Source organism: Gymnoscopelus microlampas, assembly GCF_963454915.1.
Source record: "Gymnoscopelus microlampas genome assembly, chromosome: 7".
Classification (NCBI taxonomy): domain Eukaryota; kingdom Metazoa; phylum Chordata; class Actinopteri; order Myctophiformes; family Myctophidae; genus Gymnoscopelus; species Gymnoscopelus microlampas.
Genome location: NC_139944.1, coordinates 41,906,753 through 41,929,252, shown reverse-complemented (window position 1 = coordinate 41,929,252; position 22,500 = coordinate 41,906,753). Strand labels below are relative to the sequence as shown.

The 22,500-nt window shown below is 41.1% G+C and overlaps 2 protein-coding genes across 4 annotated transcripts in view; one reads left to right on the top strand and one right to left on the bottom strand.

Annotated features, from left to right (window-relative positions):
- dennd6a (DENN/MADD domain containing 6A) overlaps positions 1-22,500 on the bottom strand; it is a 252,356-nt gene that overhangs the window by 16,907 nt on the left and 212,949 nt on the right. The gene's annotated exons all lie outside the window — the stretch shown is intronic.
- Positions 2,959-22,500, top strand: part of LOC311049731 (histone deacetylase 7-like) — a 71,040-nt gene continuing 51,498 nt past the window's right edge. The window contains exon 1 of one of the 3 annotated variants that reach the window (XM_084063534.1): positions 2,959-3,238. In XM_084063534.1, the coding sequence (XP_083919660.1) occupies positions 3,220-3,238 (19 nt within the window). In that variant the 5' untranslated portion in view covers positions 2,959-3,219. Of the gene's footprint in view, positions 3,239-12,942; positions 13,289-22,500 lie in introns of those variants that run through there. The other 2 variants (XM_084063535.1, XM_084063537.1) reach the window with 2 other exon arrangements.

Here is a 22,500-nt window from a genome sequence, read left to right as displayed (position 1 = left end):
TGCTTCCTATCAGCGTTTTGTTTTGTTTTTTGTCTTATCCCATTTTCCTCTCTGTGGTCCAAAGGGAACAGGTTTAGCCATTTGTAACAACTCACAAACCACAGCCATCCTGGCTGACCAACTCCCATTACACCACACTGTGTGGAATTATGTTATAAGAGGGTTTGAAAAGTGATTTGTTGCAGGTTGTTTTGTGTTATGAATGCCTGCATGCACTCACTCACGCATAGCAGCCGAGTGGAAGTTCTGGGAACGTGCTTCGGATGAGAATATAGGCTACCAGAAATTACAGAGCGCGTAGGAATGCATTAGTCTCATATACCGTGCTGTTTTTCATGGAGAGGAAATCCAAAAATAGAATTTCTCCGAATGCTGTAGAATTCACTTTGAATATCACAGAATTTAGAATAACCAATCTATCAAGAAAGGCACATCTCACCAGCCCAGATCCCACTCCTCTTCCTGACAATGTTTGCCCCTCATGCTAACATGTTTATTAGAGGAGTAATTGATATCAGTGGAAGCCTCACCAAGAATATTTTTTTCTTGCCATGAGGACAAAGGGTCACAGCCCACTAAGCACGGTTGCCTTTGGTCAGTGTTTTCCCAAGGATGGAGTTACAACTGAACCATCTAGCTAATCCATGGTGCCTAGCGATTTAACACATAGTAATAGTGAGACAGACCACACAGTAATCAGGGCCATGACTCTGGGGTCAAGAGGGCTATCGACCTTTACGACTGCTTTTTTCATTCCTCAGTGCAGTAACATTTCCCTTTCATGTTATAATATACTCCCCAAAACATAATGTAAAAAATTATGTTACGTCTTGTTGTGGCAGTTCATAAGATGTGTTTTGAAGAGTTTTGTATGTGATGTAGTAAAAATGACCACAGCGACTTCAAAAAATAATTTAGACCACAAGTTTTATCTTCTTCTACTTGCAATTATTTTAATGATCATTGACATAGCTTATAAACTTCTCATTCATTATATGCCTCTCCTTACATCCAAAGTTAAAATAAAATGTGCTCTGCCATAATTTTGGCTTGTCTCTCATTCCAGGCACACAAACAGTTTTCTCTGAGTCACCAGCATCCTGGCTATTTTCTCCCTCCTTAATTTCACTCAGGCAGAAATCGAATTACCTTAGTAAAATATGTCACCTCGTGTTAGTAATCACACTGAATGCTCCATTTGTGTGTTTACACACAAGTAAGTGCGTGACTGGGTCAGTGGGGTCAGCAGTGCTAAATACTAGGCTACTACTATCTTTAATAATCACCCCATGGCAACAGTGGCCTTCAAGACATCGCACAGTGGAAAAAGTCCCGGACCTACAGTATAAATGATAAAATCTTCGAATCAACTAGTTTTTGTCTCCCATCATGCTGTTCTATTGCCAACCATTGTATAGAATTTTATTTTAATTTAAATATTTATATTAAAACAAATTAAAGACTCAAAGAATCTTGCCGTGGCATGTTATTGCTAACGAAAAGATGGCCTGCTTGTGACCGTATGTGTAATGTGAGTTGCGTGATGCCATATTGGACACGTGAAGGCATGGCACTCACCATGATTTGTCACTTTATGTCATTTAAACGTCCCCACAAAGATTGAATCTATAATAAACCCAACCTGACCCTAAATAATCATAGAAAACGTCAAAGAACTAATGCAGTGAATAATACAATGAACTATGAATGACATAATATAGCTCAAGTAGCTTTGAATCAGAATTCCAGCTTCAGCAAAAAACGTTTGATATTCCATGGTTTTAGATTCTTGAAAAATATATAGGCTGCCTTTAAGATGCCATTTTGCCAAGATGTACAGTATGGAACAGAAGAAAATTGAAAATATGATTTTTAAGTAACTGAACAGACAAAGCAGAAATTCTGTAGGCTATTAAACAATCCGCAATCTGCACAAAAAAGTGTAAAAGCAGCAATGTATTGATGGGAGGGAGTATCAATCAATCAATCAATCAATCAATCAATCAATCAATCAATCAATCAATCAATCAATCAATCACACACATACACACAATTAAGTGGTTGCAGCTGCAAAGCATAACGAGGTGGGAAGGTACGCGTCATCACTGCATGTTGAAAACTGCAATTGAAACTGACTGATAGTTGCCATTTTATTTATAATATAACTATAAATAATCATTGAAAATAGGTAAAGTGCTTCTTTCAATGCTGACCCACATAAAAGGCACACCATAGATTTGTACTGTTGTTACACAAATCCAGGTCAGTTTGCCCTGTTTGTTTGTATTGATATTATACAATGCACCCATCATACTGTATCATAGTTGATGGGTCAACTGTGGTCACTGTGTGTGGTGCACATGCACCTACAGGGCAGCAGCCAGGTCCAATGCATCGTGCATTCGTGCACTCAACAGGTAGCAAAAATGTGAGGTTTCAGTCATTACAATGAGTTTGTCTTTTTTCATGAATATGACGGGAATTTATGTTTGCCTGATGTACGTAGCACATGTTCTGAGCTCAACTTGCTTTGGAAATCGTATACACAGTTGTTTTTCAATTGAACAAGCAGGTCAACTCAAACGTGTTGGTATTGTGTCTTTAACCTATGTAATGTTTGATATGCCGTTCTTATTTTGGTACTGTGTACTGTGTGTGCATCCTGATGCAACACTTCCTGCTATTGTCTGTCAGAATCAAGCCCCCCCCCAACCTCCCCGCTGCCTCTCTTTCTCTCTCAGACACAAACATGCATAGTATATATATATATTCTACCTCTTCCTCTCCCCCTAGCTTCTGATTCAGAGGCAGCACTGACAAAGTTAAAGGGGGACTGATAGGGCAGAGCAACTGTGTCCTTTCTGGAAGAGAGAGAGAGAGAGAGAGAGAGAGAGAGAGAGAGAGAGAGAGAGAGAGAGAGAGAGAGAGAGAGAGGTGGGGGGTGAGATAGAGAGAGGGAAGAGACAGAGAGAAAAAGGAGAGACTTTAAGTTCACACAAGAGAAAGCGCTAGATATTTAAAAGTGAGAGGGAGCACCCTTGAGAGTTGACTCCGTCTCACTCGTCTGCACACCGTGGGCTCTATAGCACTACGGCAACCACTCCCCTGTCAAAGCAGGATCTATCCTCCTCACAGCCTCTTAACCCATGTCCCAGTGCTGCGTCTGAGACTGACCTGACACACACACACACACACACCAAGGGGACCTCATAATACTGGATGTCCACACCCAAACCTGGTAAGGAATATGTTTTGTACACTTCTTTCTGCATAGGATCGCATTAGTAGCCTAACTTGTCCTTGTAGTCGTGATTGGGTTGGTCGTGAGAAAGCATGTAACGGTCCTTATCGTTTTCTGTGTAAGATAGCATAGTTCTTTTTAATAAGTTCTGACCACTGTGCAGATGGAGAGGCACAATCTTTCAGGGTTGCCACAACTGTCAAGGTTGTGAGTTGAGTGCGTGACTGGTGTCGGCGTGTACAATGTGCTCTGTTATTGCCGGCAGATGGTCAGCATTGGTTGGCTTGAAGTGTGGGAAGCTTTGGTTCCTTCTGGCTGCTCTGTAGCTGTTTCTCCTTACATTGTATCAGTGGAAATACCTCACAGTCATACACAGACAAAAAACACAAGGCATGTTTCGGGGATCATTGCGGTTAGAGCAATGGAAAAAAAGAGAATAATTGTGCTTCATTTTCTTTCCGTTTTGCTGTTTGGCTTTGGAGGTGTCGTTTCTCAGGACGGGGAAGGGGAGAAAATTGGAAACAGATCCCCTCACCCCCCCCCCACCCCCCCCACCCACCCACATATTCCAGAGAGTTAGTCTGTCCACAAAAAGTATCAGTGCCCAAACAACAGGGATGACACTACAAACAACGCTCTCACACCACTATTTCTAAGGAAAGTGGTATACACGGACAAACTGTACGTGTGTGTGTGCGCGTGTGTGTGCGTGTGTGTGCGTGTGCGTGTGCGTGTGCGTGTGCGTGTGCGTGTGCGTGTGTGTGTGTGTGTGTGTGTGTGTGTGTGTGTGTGTGTGAAAGAGAGCGAGAGAGAGAGAAGGAGGGAAAGAGAGAGAGATTCAAGGGTTTTTTTCTGGGGGGGGGGGGTATGGGGGTATTTTCCTAAGTGTGATATGTTTTGGGTACCCTGTGTCACTTTTCCCACAGAGAGGTTGTTGAGTGAGGCTGTAAATGGGTTGATGGCAGTGAGAGTGAACTGAGCTGCTGTCTGTCACAACATGGACTGCGTCTTCCATATACTAGAGTAAAACAAAGTTATTTTGGGTACATTTCCTGATTTTTGTTTTAGATATATTATCCTCTCCTGTTCTGTGCATCCCAACATCATTTCCAGACACGGACACTCTGTGAATCCCTTTCAAAGTTCTACGGGTGCATATACCGTACCGTATCCACCCTAGAATTGCATCCTTTGCCAATAGATATTTATAAATCAGAATATTAATACAAACTAAGAGGATTATATGCCATTTTGTAGCCTTCTCCATCTCTCTTGCTTTTTAATCTACACTACATGAATCTAGTTGGAAAAGATGAAATGCTGGTCTCAGACTTTGCCTCCTCCCTCGTCCAAAACACTAAACTTTCCCTCTATTTTTACTCTCCCACGAGTGTTCCATTTTTAGAGGCTTGTCTACGTGGTTTGTTGAGCCATAAATCAGGCTTTTACTTTTACCTCTTTTATGTCCGTTCTTACAATAATGGTGTATAATGATGACATTCATGAGCTATTTTGCTCTAACTCTTGAGGTGACAAACATAAATTACAGTTTCAGGGAGTTTCACCTTGGTTCAAGTTCAGGGATACTAAGATCCCAGTAAAATATTGTACAGGTCCATGTTTACACTTTCAGAGTTGAATTAACACTCCAAATATTTCTGCGTGACAATGAAAGAATAAAACATGTTTTGGAGAATATATTACTGTAGCTAAATTTAATTTAGCTGTTGAGCAGACCTGAACGTTTCGATAACCTGCTGCCGATGCTGCTGCTTTTTGGATGTTAGTTCAGTATGGTGAAGGTAAAATAATATGAACAAGAATCCATTTGGAAGGGAGAGAACACTCCTCACTCCTTAGTAGATTGTCAGGCTTTTTAAGAGCCACATGCCAAAATAGGAAACATAGCCTTCTTGAACTGTAGACTCTATAATGGGTATACAAACTTTTTATCTGACCACACCTTGCATTATATTTTGCTGGACTTATGATCAGTGTGACTAATCAAATAATTTTTAATTGCATTAAATCCAAATGTAATTTTAATGAGGATTGAACCAAAACACTGTTCAAAATGCCCAATAAGTCCAGAGCCATCAGACTCGATTTTTAATGATTTCATGGACATGGCTGTCTGTATTTCTGTCATTGTGATGAATTATCAGGCTCGAGGTTTGTTTAGTTTGTTATGGTCAAAGGTCAAGAGGTTAAGAGGCCACAGAGAGCTAGACTTGGCTCAAAGGGACATAACTCTCGCTCTCCCTGTCACTGACAGACACTCCATCTTGGTGTAAGTTTTCACAGCATGAAAATCTAGTTTGGTGGATGGATGTGACCTGAGGAACCAAATGTCTAAATGATCACCAACACTGTTAATTGAGTGGTCATTAAAACCTTAACATTTATTTTAAGTTAGGGCTGAGTACATAATACCCAATAACTAAGCCTAGGCTAACACTAAAAAGCCTTCATCTGAGGATAACCAAAGGGAAGTAGCCTATATTTTATTCTTAATGAGAGTGAGTAATTCTTCCATAAAACAAGCATACAGTTAATAGATAAATCCAAAGTATAACCTACAGTGTACTGTACATTTCTTCAGCCAACCAAAAGGTTCTGCAGTCATTTTCATATTTTCCAAATAAATGTTGCTGTAAATCAGCAAGCAGTCCATAGTGTTATCCAGTATGGATTGGAGAAGCACTATCTGTACAGCCATGGTCTGATGATGGTTGTTCTAGACAGAATGTAACACCAAACAACTTAAGTGGACATGTAAAAGGATGAACAGGCATGTGGAAGTTAATATGGTTAATAGAGTACAAAATGGATTGTACTGGTGGTGAATGGCTTACAGTTGCCTTCTACATCTGTATGCATGGTGCAGTGGCCCATTTGGCTACCTCCACCTTGTGGAAGAGTATACTTATTGCATGTCTATTATAATCAATATCATAAACACATTTATACAGTAGCTACTTAGTTAAACCTGTATCAATGCAACCAAGAGGTATAGTGTAACAGCACATAGATCTTTCACGAAAACGACGATTTATCAAGGAGGGAGGTGTTCCCACCTCTACTTTCTAAATGATGTTTTGAAAGTACATTCATTTTCAGTTATATTCTAACCTATATTCTGCAAATGAATGTTTTTGATATTATTTATTTTTTTATACCCTCTTCTCTCTTTTAGTTTGTCATCTATTAGTCTATCATCATATGCTGTAGGTGCAATGTAAATGGAACATTATAATAATTTGTTTTGGAAAACAACGTTGTTATGAAAGAAGAATCCTACATTTCTGTTTACAGTAGACTGTGTTCTTCCAGGTGTGTTTTTCATGGTGCAGTCAGTGTTTGTATTGACTATATAACAGAGTACCGTTGGCTGTTTCAAAATATTACCATTTCACTGATAACAGTGTTGCATGCTTCTACGGCTAAACTTTTGCGAGTTTAGAAGCTCTGAAACGGCTCTAATGGAACTGTTAGTTAACAACAATGCTTGGTGGTATATGTTATCTGAAATACTTTAAAGGGCAAAAAGCCGTTAACCATTTCAAAGGGGTTCAAACTGCGCCAAGTGCATTCTCGTGACCTTTTTATATATGCACCTACAGAAGTGTGAGGGCGTCGTAGAGCTACGCTTTCCAGCATCTCTGTCAGTTTCCAGAGAAACCACGTGCGTGAGCACTGAGCGCAATAGCTCCTTTCTGTGGGTAGATTAGAACCTCTACTGGGAAGGGACAGGCTTCAGTCAGATGAAACCCACTGTCACAAGCAGCTGCGAGCAGCTTTCTTGGTTCAAAGTCTGGCTGCAGTTTACTGGGGGCCTACTTCAAGGCAAGGTGTGCAGTTGTTGAAAAGTTCTGTGGAGGATTCAAACCTCTATAGTGTCCGGAGTGGTGGGCAGTAACTTTACCCCAGCACCACCCGAACGTCCCAGTATGGATCCATTAATTTGAGTACATTTTTATGGCAGTGTCCACTATGGTACTGTCTTTTGTTCATTTATACGTACAAATTACAACAGAGAATGCAATCTCTTATCTGGGTTGCATGCCTTCAGTGACATCCTTGCAGTCAACCTGACTGCTGCTACAGTAGCCCCCCAGATTGCAAACAATGTATCACACTGATGAGCAAGAATGGAAAAAGCTTGGAGAGACACAGAGAGGCAGAGATAGATGGACCTCCCTCTGTGTGTGTGTGTGTGTGTGTGTGTGTGTGTGTGTGTGTGTGTGTGTGTGTGTGTGTGTGTGTGTGTGTGTGTGTGTGTGTGTGTGTGTGTGTGTGTGTGTGTGTGTGTGTGTGTGTGTGTGTGTGTGTGTGTGTGTGTGTGTGTGTGTGTTGTACACATCAGCACGTGTGTGTATGTCTATAAGGTTGCACAGCCCCCTGGACAGAAAACAAATGAGTGTTTGTCTATGGACGTGGACCCCCTGCCTCCTCCCCTTGCCAGGAAATCTGCCACACAGATAATGTGACACATTCCACGAATCACAACAATATAGAGGGAGTATCTCCTTCAGGAGCACCTATTCACTCATAATCAGAACAATATAGAGAGAGTCTGTCAACAGGAGCTACAGTATAGAGAGTGTCCTCTCTATAGAAGGAGTGTCCTACTATAGTGTCCTTCAGACACTATAGTAGGACAGTCCTTCTATAGAGAGGTATACTGTAGATGAGAGAGTGTATCTCCTTCAGACGCTATAGTATAGATGAGAGAGTACCAAGAAGGTGGAGCATATCAGTCCAGTTCCTAAATTCTTACAATGGCTCCCTGTGTGTCAAATAATTGATTTCAAAATACTACTGTTGGTCTATAAAGCTTTGAATGGTTTAGGGCCAAAACGCAATTCTGATCTTGTGCGATATCATGAACCATCCAGATCTCTCAGGTCATCTGGGAGAGGTCTGCTTTCTGTTCCTAACACCAAAAATAAACGTGGGGAAGCAGCAGTTAGTTTTCATGCAAACCACATATCTGGAACAAACTCCCAGAAGACTGCAGGTCTGCTGCCACTCGTATTTCTTTTAAAACACAACTAAAAACCTGTCTGTTTGCAGCTGTCTTTGATTAAGTTACTTTTCTTTTTTCTTTTTCTTTTACTGTAATTATCTGTAATTTTTACTTATTTTGTTTCATGCATCCTAATGTCATTGTATAATTGTGTTTCCTTTGCTTGATGTTCTGTGTAAAGCAAATTGAATTGCCTTGTTGAAATGTGCAATACAAATAAAATTGCCTTGCCTTGCCCTTCAGGGAGTCTGTCCTTCAGAAGCTATAGAGTGTCTCTCCTTAAGGAGCTATAGAGAGAGTCTCTCCTTTAGAAGCTATAGAGAGTGTCTCTCCTCCAGAAGCTATAGAGAGTCTCTCCTTTACAAGCTATAGAGAGTGTCTCTCCTCCAGAAGCTATAGAGAGAGTCTCTCCTTTAGAAGCTATAGAGAGTCTCTCCTTTAGAAGCTATAGAGAGAGTCTCTCATTTAGAAGCTATAGAGAGAGTCTCTCCTTTAGAAGCTATAGAGAGAGTCTATAGAGAGAGTCTCTCCTCCAGAAGCTATAGGGTCGGCGCAGCGCATCCGTGGGGGGATATGCGCACATGATCTGGCAACCCGGGAGGCAGTTTGTCCCATAGCTGGGCAGCCGCAGCTATGGGACGACATTCTTTGACACAAAAACGCTAATAAGAAGCTGAGATTTGATGAAATTGAAAAACGGGCTTCACAGTTAAGTTCAGATGGTAATGGTCAATGGCTGTGTGCAAAATCAGAGCAATTGGTCCAGCCAGTGGGGAGAACCGGGTAGCTTCACCACCACCACTACAAACGCACGCACAGAGGTTACTAGAATTATAGTAGGATAGTAGGATAGTAGGATAGTAGGATAGTAGGATAGTAGGATAGAGAGAGTCTATAGAGAGAGTCTCTCCTCCAGAAGCTATAGTGTCTCTCCTTCAGGAACTATAGGCAGTGGTGGAAAAAGTACTCAAATGTTTTACTTAAGTAAAAGTCCGGAATTCAAAATTGAATTGAGTAAAAGTACAAAAGTATTGGTATCAAAATGTACTTAAAGTACCAAAAGTAAAAGTACAAAAATGTTTGAAAATAGCCTAGGTATAAAATAGGGCTAAAGTGGTTAATGTATGTTTTATTATGTCATAGTTTATATCTGCAAAGTAACTAGTAACTAAAGTTTTCAAATAATTGTAGTGGAGTAAAAGTACAATATTTGCCTCTGAGATGTAGTGGAGTAGAAGTAAAAGTACTGAAAATGGTACGTGTAAATGTCTGTCTTTTATGTTTTGTATTGTTTTATTTTATAAAGTGATAAATGTAACTGTTTTGAAGTATCCTCAATAAAAACAAAGTTATAAAAAATAAAAAAAGTACTGAAAATGGGAAATACTCCAGTAAAGTAAAAATTCCTCAAAAGTGTACTTAAGTACAGTACTTGAGTAAATGTACTTAGTTACTTTACACCACTGGCTATAGGGAGAGTCTCTCCTTCAGCAGCTATAGAGAGAGCTAAAGAGAGAGTCTCTCCTCCAGGAGCTAAAGAGAGAGTCTCCTTCAGAAACGATGAGAATGTCCCTCCATCAGGACCAATAGAGAGTCTCTCCTTCAGGATCTCCTCCAGTATACTCATATTCAATCAGTTTAGGTGTGGAACATCCAAGTGTAATGATGTCTTTTTAAAATTTCTTTGCAGTTTGCATAGCATTACATCAGAAGCACCGTATATACTTGTTTGTGTGTGTGACTGTGTACTACATGGTAAGAGAGAAGAGAAGAGTGTACAAATTAAACCAAATGGCTCTGTATGTGGCCATTCTGAGTTGAATTAACACTATATAGCTGTGTGGCACGTTCCCATAACTGTTTAGTTTTTATTTCCTTGCATCTTTTTTAGGCTCCTTGCCTTTTGGTTTTCTTGTCACATTCTTATCACGTCACATTCTTATCACAATCTTTCCCTGCCTGTTTTTTTCTTTTCCCTTTCTTCCATTCCTTTGGCAATCTGCCCTGTGTAACTGCTGTTCCCTCCATCACTGTATTGCCTGACTGCATTCCTCTCATTCCTATTGGCTTCCTGTGACTGGGAGAGAAGTGAACCCCACTGGCCACAAAACTCTACCTTGGAGTGCTACTGAAGCGCCAGGGTGATGGATGCATCTCATTCTCCATCTTTGGTTGACTTTGCGTTTGTAGGAACATTCATAGCAAAACGTATGCAATTTGTAGGCTCGGAAATCTGCTGTGTCTCTCTTGTAGTCTTTTGCTTAATTTATAGGATACTAGTCGTGTGTTGAACACAGTCGAGCTACAAGCTCACAATGCATCGCAGTGCGCTGTGAGCGTGTACATCAGCTGTGTTCGGTGCATGTTACAAAGTGTAAGCAAACATTGTTCCTACCTCCATGATTGTTCCTGGTGGAAAGGGGATGTCTCCTCCGCTCGGCTGCTCTGCACCTTGACACACACACACACACACACACACACACACACACACACACACACACACACACACACACACACACACACACACACACACACACACACACACACACACACACACAGTTGGTGAAACGGCCAAGGCTCCAAAACATTTTACAAAAGACCAAGAATGCAGTTTTTGGTATTTATTTTTCTCCAAAACACCTTGAGTCCAGTGCAGGGTTATGTACAGCGAGGGCCAGGCAAAAATAATAGTTTAACAAAAGAATAAAAAAAGAAAACACCTAAAATAAGGCTTAAGAATATTACAACTCAGGCGGCACTATAACTGACTGACTTCACCTTCCCCGACAGTCCTACAGCTTTCTCCCCTGGCTGTTGCCTATACTCTTACCACTTACCACCTCCTTTTATACCTGGTGGATCCTACCAAGTAGTAATTGACAATCAATTAACTCACCTGAAGCAAGAGAGGCACAGCCTGACAATGGGGAGGTGTCAGAAGAATAGAAAGAAAAGACGAACAATAACTGGTGTCAATGCAACTTGAACGAGCCATGTTGGTTTTTATTGTTTGGTAATAGAATTAGTCAGTGTTTTTGATATAGCGTTCATTTGCTATTGAATTAATCACACATCTTCATAGACAGTCTAACTTTATGCCCAGTGTTTATAAGGCCATTCCAACATGAGGAGGGAACCCATTTCCAGACATGCACTAAATAATCATATTTAGCTTATTGTGTTTTTGTATTAAAGTGATTTATTTTATTTTATGAGAGTTAAACAATGATTGTTCTACAGTGTTTCTTCCGTAACAGGAGTCTCCATGTCTCTCCAGCTCTTTAGTAAATAGAAAATGCATTTTCAGGTCGTGATAGAGTACATTTTATCCAACAGGATACAGGATAAACAACTGGAACCGGAACATTATAAAATTTAAGCTGATCCTGATCCTGATTGGCTGAAATTGGTAGCCCACTGAAAATGTATTTAGCTGTTTATTAAAGAGCTGGGGCCAGTTGCACCACCTCACACTAAGTTCAAACTTAGCCTAGTTATAGCTTAAATGGCTTTTAAAAAAGCCATTTAACCCATTTAGCCGGGAAAGTATCTGTGTCATTTTTAGATTTCTTTGGCTATTCAAAAATAGCAGATATACAAGATATACAATGTGAAAATTTGTGCAAATCTTTAAATATAGAAATTTGAAAAAACATATATATGTTCAAAGATTTGCACACATTTTCACGATTAAAAAAAAAATAGCAGATCTACAAGCTCATAGCGCAGCACTCGGTGCCGCGCTATGAGCTTGTAGATCTGCTATTTTTGAATAGCCAAAGAAATCTAAAATGACAGAGATACTTTCCCGGATTGAATGTGTTTAAGCTATAACTAGGCTAAGTTTGAACTTAGTGTGAGGTGGTACAACTGGCCCCTGGAGAGATGGGGACCAACCCCCCCCCCCCCCCCCCCCGCCCCCCAAAAAACGGTTTTTGTTTTAACAAACAAACAAACAAACATATTTACTTACACACTATGTAGTCATAGAATGCTGATGAAAATCATCACTGTCTGTCATAATTGAAAGTATAGGCTAGTAGTTTATCTGTAACATAATAACATCTCTAAATGGACTAAATGGGCTGTGTAATGTAACTTGTGTGTGTGTGTGTGTGTGTGAGTGTGTGCGTGTGTGGTTTGTTTCCGCTTTGAGTTCATAAAATAACCTGCGCGCACGCACGCACTCTCTCTCTCTCTCTCTCTCTCTCTCTCTCTCTCTCACACACACTCACACACACACACACACACACACACACACACACACACACACACACACACACACACACACACACACACACACACACACACACACACACACACACACACACTTTCGCTACCCACATGAGTTCAGCAGATGGAGCCCTCACACCAATGGTACATTTACAGCTACAATGTAGCAGATGAAACTAAAGTGAGACTAAATAGAATTGTATCAGTTGAACCAACGAGAAAGAGAGAGAAGGAGAGAGAAAGAGAAAGAGAGAGAGAGAGAGAGAGAGAGAGAAAGAAAGAGAGAGAGAGAGAGAGAGAGAGAGAGAGAGAGAGAGAGAGAGAGAGAGAGAGAGAGAGAGAGGGAGAGATAGATAGGGACTGAGAGAGAGAGAGAGAGAGAGAGAGAGAGAGGTGTAGCTACAGCAGAGGAGGCAGCTGTGATGTCAATGTGTTTTCGGTGACGCTGGTCAGACCCTCTTGCTTTGCTTACATAATTAGTGTGAAAGTAGTGATCAGATTATGGATGAACTACCTCCTCCTCCAGGACCACGAACCCAGCCAGACGTCATGATGAGACCGTGTTGAGAACAAGTAGTTTTTAAACACCAGAGTTACTTATATCTTATCTGCGCTGACTGACTGACTGACGCGCAAACAATCAACACTTTATATATGTTTTAAAAAGACGATCCGATCGCTATAAGGACTTGAACTCATCTGTTGCTTTGGACGGATACTCAACGCCGACTTGCCTGAGTTGGCAGACCACTTGGTCAGTGGTTTATGAAATGATTCTTCAAAAGGTAGGCTACTCACTTTGCACATAAACCCACTGTTATTATAGCTATATAGTCTACATTAAAGTGAACTTGTTGACTACTTTTTAATTTGAATTCACTTACATTTAGTTTGTAGACAAGTGCACGCCGGACAGGGGGAGTTTTCTGCTGCACCTTGCTGCTGCTGCACTTCGGGACATGTTGACACCAATCGATTAACGTTATTGGCGGAAAGTAATTAAGTACATTTACTCAAGTACAGTACTTAAGTACAATTTTGAGGTACTTTTATTTACTGGACTATTTCCAATTTTCAGTACTTTTACTTCTATTCCACTACACCTCAGAGGCAAATATTATGCTTTTACTCCACTACAATTATTTGAAAACTTTTTTTTTTAGATTTTGATTATTATTACAAAACCTACATTAACCACTTCAGCCGTATATATATTTCGTCCGTTTGAAAATCTACAAGCAGATCTACAAGCTCACAATGCCTCGCGATGCAAGCATTGTGAGCTTGTAGATCTGCTATTTTCTAAATATTGAAAAATTTGAAAACATGTGAAATGGGACCTTCTGCATAATGAGTACTTTCTACTTTTGGTTCTTTAAGTACATTTTGATACCAATACTTTTGCACTTTTACTCAAGTACATTTTGAATTCCGGACTTTTACTTGTAACAGAGTTTAGAGATTTTGCACATAAACCCACTGTTATTATAGCTATAGAGTCTACATATTAAAGTGCACTTTTAGACTACTTCTTATGTATTTATTCACTTACATTTAGTTTGACGACAAGTGCTGCTGCACCTTGCTGCTGCTGCACCAGGACAGTGACATCACTCCATTAACCTTATTATTATAGTCAATCTGGACAGTTCATTTGAATCAAATGATTTGATGATTTATTGCCGTAGCCACTGTTTCCCAAACAGGTGGTCGGGACCCATCTTTGGGCCACGGACCACTCACAACTGAATGAATTTTTATGGGTCACTCACAACTAAGTAAATACCCCCCCCCCCCCCCCCCCCGTTTCCTACATTAAAACATGTATATATATTATTTCAAAATATTTAAAAATGTTCAAACAAAAAAAGTCACAACTTTTCATTAAAAAAACAATTCCAATGTTTCTATTATATATGTGTCTTTTGTAAATAAAAATGACCCAAAAAAACTGTTTAAGAAGTAGTGAAAATAGCTGATCTACAAGCTCATAACATGGCGCAAAGCGGTGAGCTTGTAGATCTGCTATTTTCACCAGTTTGGGTCCCGGGCAAACGTCTAATTTCTCATTTTGGGTCTTGAGCTAAAAAGTTTGGGAACCACTTCTGCTACAGTAGGTATACTATAGCCTACTGTAGCCTACCTACCAGGTGGGTCTGTAAACTCAGGCCCCGAAACACTGACAGAGTAGGCTGTATGAAATGTAAAGTTGTGTAAACTAAATCCAAACTATAGTTTTCTTCTGCGTAAATTAGCTGTCATCATTGTCATGCATATCCAGTATAGATATTACTGGAGAGTACAAGTGTTCCACATACATTGTAAGTCATTGTATGATTGATAAATAAGTAAATCTAGGCTCATTAAATAAATAAATGTCATTAATTAAACCTAAAACATTAACCAAGTAGTGAGTGTGCATTTCATCACAAGACCAATTAGGGGTTTTGACACAGGTAGTGTCAGATGCACCAGTTCCAGATAATTGAGGCGTAATTGGCTTGTGATCACCTCAAGTTGCTCTGCTAATTGGGCCTAATTTGACTTTAGGAACACTAATTACAGGCACGTTAAACTTGAATATAAATTGCCGTGATTATGGCGTTAAGCTGCTTCTTGGAGAGTGCCAGTGTAGAATGACCACCTGGCTGTCTGCAGTGCCCATAATATAACGTCATTGAAAAGTTTGACTCATTCATTTGGACAACAAATACTTGCTTGTTTGGCGAAACCAGTGGGTGGGCAGCTGTGTGGGAGTGTGTGCTCTCTAATGACATTAGTTATAGCTAAAATTGTTTGATCCCGCCCAAGTCCCCATAGAACCCATAGAACACACACACACACACACACACACACACACACACACACACACACACACACACACACACACACACACACGCACGCACGCACGCACGCAAGCACGCACACACACACACATACACACACACAAACACGCACGCACGCGCGCGCACGCACGCACGCACGCACGCACACACACACACACACACACACACACACACACACACACACACACACACACACACACACACACACACACACACACACACACACACACACACACACATGAACACACACATGCAGCAGCAGCCATGCGTGGAATAATGTTCTCATGTGTCCAGGTTCCCTCTCTAGACAGGATGAGGTCACAGCCTCAGTCCTGTTGGGCGGATACGGTTACATTAGTTTCACGTGGGTTATGCCAAAGGAATCGACACCACCTCTCCACTCCCCCCTTTGTGTTGCCTTTTAGATCTCTCCCTCCTCTCCTTCATTCTCTCTTTTTTTCCCTCTTGCCATCTCGGATAACCGGCTCAAATCATTATTGCTTTGAGTCTGTGCCTGCCATGCTAGAATATGGAGCATGCAAATACTGTACACGTGTGTGTGCGTGTGTGTGTGTGTGTGTGTGTGTGTGTGTGTGTGTGTGTGTGTGTGTGTGTGTGTGTGTGCACGTGTGCACGATCGCGCATGCGCGTGTGCGTGTGTTTACAAAGGCGCATCAGTGAATAAAGGCTGTGATCATACCAGCTTGCTTTATATGCCTACGTGATCCGTATCTCCTTACCAGAACCGTTGAACACAAAGGTTTTCTTTAAGGCTGACTCCACATGTTGTGACAGCCCAGGCCATCTGCTTCATCGCAATCCTTAACGTTGCGCAGATCGACCTGCAGGACCAAAGGTTCAAATGAAACATATTCTATTGTCGCCTGCCCCCCCTTGGACAAACGCCCGTTGTAAGCATTGCCATATTCCTTTCCGCTCATACAGAAATGTGGTGTTGATTGTTGTTACTATAGGGATGGGACGATAATCGTTATTATCATTTATCGTGATAAGAATAGGCTCACAATGATCGTATCGCGGAGATTTAATTTATTGTGAAATTGTCCTCCGTCATACACTGGGATCAATTCACCTTTGCCGAGCTGCCTATCCGGTACCACTTAAACCCTCTATAATTGGTCAAACGGACATGTAAAGAACTTACTTGATACAGTCTTTTTTTCACTCTCTACCAAATCTCTTTGCCAAAAATAGCCAATCTACAAGCTCACAACGCGTCGCAAAGCGACGCATTGTGAGCTTGCAGACCTGCTATTTTTGGCAAACCTTACAACCCAGAATATGGATGCTGGGGTTCAAGGGGTTAACAAAAGTGGCATTTTAAGAGTTTTAAGCATTATTTGGATTATCGCGATAATATCGTAAATCACAATTATTTTGGTCACAATAATCGTGACTTGAAATTTTCATATTGTCGCATCCCTAGTTGTTACTAAACTGTATTCTTGTGTCACTCTGCCAAGTTATATTATTCTCCACAGCCCATAGTACCATGAAACAACAGAATGCATCAATTCGGAGGGAACCTACTTTCTTTTGCTGTGGTCATATGAGCAGTACCAGGCAGTTACACATTTGTTGTGTGTAGTCTATATTATACCCTACAAACATGAACAACCAGACACTGGATACTGAAGGTTGTTTTCTACGATATCAGGCTGATGTAAACCACAGTCACCTGATTTCCTCTTTCACAAAAGTTGGCTCTAGTCATTACCAGTTTATTAGATAGATTCAAGGTTTGATGTGCTTGCCCCTCTTAGCTACTTTGTACTGTAGCACATTGCCTACTTGTCCTTGGTTAGTTTGTCTCCCAAGTCAAAGGATTATTAAGTAAAACATCTGGGTGTTATAGATTAAGAACTCAGTTTTAAATCACATCAACATTCTTACAAAGTCTGCTTTCTTCCATCTTAGAAACTTGGCCATGGTTAGGCCATTTGTAACTCAGCAGGATGCAAAGTACCAAACATATCCCATTTAAGGAGCGGCATGCAAGGTTTTATTTTTCTAAACAGTGGAATTCTCTACCTGCACATGTTAAGAGATCGTGTTAGCTTTAAAAAGCTTCTTAAAACCCATATTTTCCCTTACATTAACCTAAAGATGTTTTAGATTATTTTTACTTGTTTTATTTTATTTTATTATATTATTTTATTTTCTCTTATACAATTCATTCTTTATATTTGCCCGTGCCATACATTTTTACCTTTACCGTTATTTCTAATAACTTATTTTAAATTATTTTCAACCTCTTTATTTTATGAATGTAAAGTACTTTGAGCAGCTTGTCCTTTGTATGAAAAGTGATAAATAAAGATGTATTATTGTAATTATTATTATTATTATTATATTATCGTTATTATTATTTTCTTAGCACTGTAATTCCTCAACTTATTTGACCCTGTTGTTGGATGACAAAGGTACATGCCACTTCCTCTGACCCTGCACTTTATAAGTTGCTCTGGATAAGAGCATCTGTTGAATGCTTAAATTGTAATCAGTAGTCAGTGATGTACTCACACTGCAAAATGTACTGTTTAATACTGTAGCACTGTACTGCAGCAGGCCTCATTTGACTTTTTGCCTTTGACTTGCATGTGTGCATGTGACTCTGATGATCACCATAGGGAGTGTTTCATCTTTGGGCACTCTTGTTCTTCAAACCCTTGCCTTTGGGAGATGCAAGATGGCTTTGTTTCCAGTCAATGTTTGGTCGGCCAAAAAGCGAAACAGATGAGGAGAAGTTAACTGGAGCAGAGGTTTTCAAACATTTTCATGTCACGGACTCCAAATTGACTTGGGCTGTAGAACCCCATTTCAAATTAATCTGTGCAAGGGACCCTGATAGGAAAATATGTTTTGGTTTAAATAAAACAAAAATAAAATAAGAAATAAATTCATTGTGGTGATATTGACACAATGTTAATATAGTTTACGCATAATTCGTTTTGTATTGAAACAATTTTAAGTGAATCGAGTTATAGTTAACACACAGACCTCTTGGGTTCCTTGGACCCACTTCAAAAAAATAACTGGGCGCTCGGGTGACGCATTGGTCCCTGCCCACCACCCCGGAGGTTGTGGGTTCGAATCCACCGTTGTGGCGTCGGGCGTCGATGGGAACACAATTGGCCCGCGTTCGGGGGAGGTAAGCCAAGGGTGAGGGTGGTATTGATCATTGCACGTACGCCTACGGGCTGGAGCGGCACCTGTCAGCGGGGAGTGTTGGGCGGGAGGAGTAGGACAAAGGCTTTACGTCCACCCGGTGGGGGCTCCTCACTGGCAGTTGTGTCAGTATGATACAACAGCAGTGACAACACAGAAATATGTGTGGGGAGGAATCAATTGGCATAATGACTAAATTGGGGAGAAAAAGGGGTTCATCTTTTTTGGGATATACTCTAAATTAAATTAGTTTTCGAGGACATCCTGGAGGAGAGGTGAGAACGGCTGCATTCATTAACATGGAGCGGAAAAATCTTACCACCATTGGACTGTCCTTTATGTACATTGTTAGTTTTGGCCTGGTTTACGTCAGTTGTAGTGCCACTGAAATCAACTATGACTTGTAGAGGTCCTTAAATAGTAATGATCATCAAACAACACCAAAGTCACTATCGGGAATCTAAGCCATCACCAGGTACTGTATCCCCTTTTGGTCGATGCCCTTCTGCAGTGAGCTATTTGTGAGAATGAATATAAACCTCTTCCCAGGCTAGATAACCTTTAAAAATCCCCAGTGTTTTCCCAGTGAGTGCCACAGCAGTGTGCTGACAATAGGGACAGTGTTCTGGACAGACCAGAGCCCCAGATCACATTTCCTGTTCCTGATTTGAGATCAACTCAGCTGACTACTGATACACTCTCCTTCCCTCCACACACAGCGTCAGCGAGACCATTGCTCACAGCATGTATCATGGGGGAGTGTGTGTGTGCGTGTGTGTGCGCGCGTGTGTGTGTGTGTGTGTGTGTGTGCGTGTGCGTGTGCGTGTGCGTGTGCGTGTGTGTGTGTTTACTTGTGTGAGTATTTGCAACAGAGCATGCATTGGAGAGTAAATTATAACAAAGACTTGTAACTGTATCAAACTGAGCTGTGGAAGTATTAGAAAGTAAAGTAGTAACTTTAGTCTTGATGACTTCAGGGGTGTTTGAAACAAAGAAGCCCTTCTGTGTTGTTAGCCTTCTAACCTTTTGGCCTGCGGTAGACTGCCATGTACACAGGGTGATATTGTACAATGAAGGACAGCTTCAGTATAAGTGAGTTCGAGAGCCTGTTCTCTGCTGACAACCAATTTCTATCCCATTACCTGGATTCCATACAGTGGCTCAGTGTCATATATCATGTTTTGTGCTTTGTGTGTGTGTGTGTGTGTGTGTGTGTGTGTGTGTGTGTGTGTGTGTGTGTGTGTGTGTGTGTGTGTGTGTGTGTGTGTGTGTGTGTGTGTGTGTGTGTGTGTGCGTGCGTGCGTTTCTTTGTGTGTGTCTGTGTTTATTTCTATAAATGTTCTCAACTGAAGGTGGACAAAGTGTGTGTGTGCGTGCGTGCGTGCCTGCCTGCCTGCGTGTTTGTACTGGATTCATAATTATGTCCACCAAGCCAGAAGGCGGAGATTATGTTTTCGCCCCTACAGTATTTAGTGTTAGTGTGTGTGTACTGTAAGTGGGTGAGTCTGGAGCTAATCTCGCATACCACTGGACCTTGCAGAAATTGCTTGCTCAGGGTGGGACAATGTCAGGTCTCTGCTCTATATACAGACAACTTGTTGTGATTTGGCAATATAATGAAATGTAATTGAATTGAAAATCTACCAATCAAACCTTTTGTGCACACTGCCAGTATGCACAAGGAAGACCAGCCTCAAGGTGATGTTATACCGGGCCGTTATATAGTTTTTCTTGAACCGTATGTTGTACAATTAAAATATATCTTTTTCCTTGGATTCCTTGGATCATGATTCATGACCCAGCTCCCCATATACTATTTTGCTATTTTGCATTTGCAGATTATGTGCAAAACTTACACAGTCATGTTATAAACATGTACCAAATTGTGGCACCCCAAACCTATTGAGTGTACCATCAAAATCACTTTCACTTCTTTCCATAGGGGCTGCCACAAATTTGAAAAGTTTTACCGTATGTTGTATTTTTACAGCTGCCTTTGCAGCTTCCTCATAGACTTACTCATCCCTGGCTAGGCAACCCAGCCTGGCGGAGATATGCGCTCCACAAGTGCCCCTTATAGTAGTACAGTGAATTGTCAGTAAACATAAAACCTCTTTGACAATAAACAGCTACCAATACCTCAGCTTTACATGATCATTAGTGCAGCAATGTACAGTATGCTGTTGAAGTGCTAGTATATTGCTTTATTACACTGCATTAAATCTCATTTTCCATTATTTTCTAGCTGAATAAACAGTCAAATTCTGTTAGACCACATTTCAGTCTCATGCCAGCCGCATGACAGCACACCCGATCCAATTTAGCTTGGTTTTCAATGCTACTATTTTTCAACACTTTTTCCACCAAAATTATGACCCCTTGAACCCCTTAGTTGAAAAAAATAAAAGCTTTACAACAATTGTCAGTCTGTTTTGGCCGTGAGAAACATCAAGCATTGCGCCAAAGAGCGAGCTAGCTTGTGACTTTGACTCTCTCACACGTCTCTACAGTGAGCGAGCGACCTCTCACCTTTCCCCATGGGTCGCCTGAGGGAGACAACGTCAAGAGGGATCTTAGATGCCCCTCTGACCCCTGACCTTGGTTGACAGGCCAATAACATCTCTGCTCTGATGGCACTGATGTAACAGTGCTGTATCGTTAATAGAATGATTGACAAGTAGACAGACCGAAAGAAAACAATGAATGAAAGGGGACAGACGTTCTCACTCATTACTCATTACTCGAGTCAAGAGTGGTGAAATGTGTCACTTCCGTGTTGGGAGAATAAGCCTGTATTGTTGGGGGGGCTTGGAGGTTAGAGAATGATTTACCACTTAAGCTCTATTCAAAGATTCTTTTTTAAGAAGCCGATCTACAAGCTCCACGTCGTGATGCGTTGTGGGCTTGTAGATCAGCTGCTTTCAAACATATTTGAACTTTTTAGAACATTTTAATGACATGCCGAGGTGCAGAACTTGATTTTATTAAGATAGAACCCACACACGGAGCTATACATTAGACTTCTTTATAGACAACAACAACAACAAAAAAAATCCACATCCATATAGGGCTTCATATGAGGCTGAAGATATTGACAAGCACTGACACATACGCACACGCCATATACACACAGACACATGCGTTTGGGCAATTGGGAATGCTATTAATACACTGACAGGCAAACATATGCATGCGACGCAGGCTCATGAAAACACAAGTGGGGTCGTGCTATTAATATGTTTGGGAAACACACACACACTCTATGTTCTCGAACACATGTGCACTTGCTGGAATACACACAATAACACAAGTGTTAACCAACAGGTGACACTAAAAATAAACCGGCCTGCCTTCCTATACTGAAACTTGTACAAAGAGCTGCTGTATTCCCGTAAAGAAACAAATGGGCACTATTAATATACTATACTGGCAGCAAACACGCCAACGCTCACACGCACGCACGCACGCACGCACGCACGCACGCACGCACGCACGCACGCACGCACGCACGCACGCACGCACGCACGCACGCACGCACGCACGCACACACACACACACACACACACACACACACACACACACACACACACACACACACACACACACACACACACACACACACACACACACACACACACACACACACACACACACACACACACACACACACACACACACACACATACATGCTGATATGCACACCTGCAGATGCTACAAACACAAAGACTTGCTGTGTACATTAAAACGAAACAACTGTGCATAATATATCTTATATCCTCTCTAGGGATTAGAGCATATAAGATTTCATCTTCTATCATGATAAAAACTCTAAAAAAAGATTCATCGTGGTGAATTTCCATTATTGGGATAATCGTGGATATCCTCACAAGCGTCCTGAAAAAGTTGAGTAGCTCACACTTCTACCTTCTGAGAGAGTGTTTAGTGCCAGTGGGAACATTCTC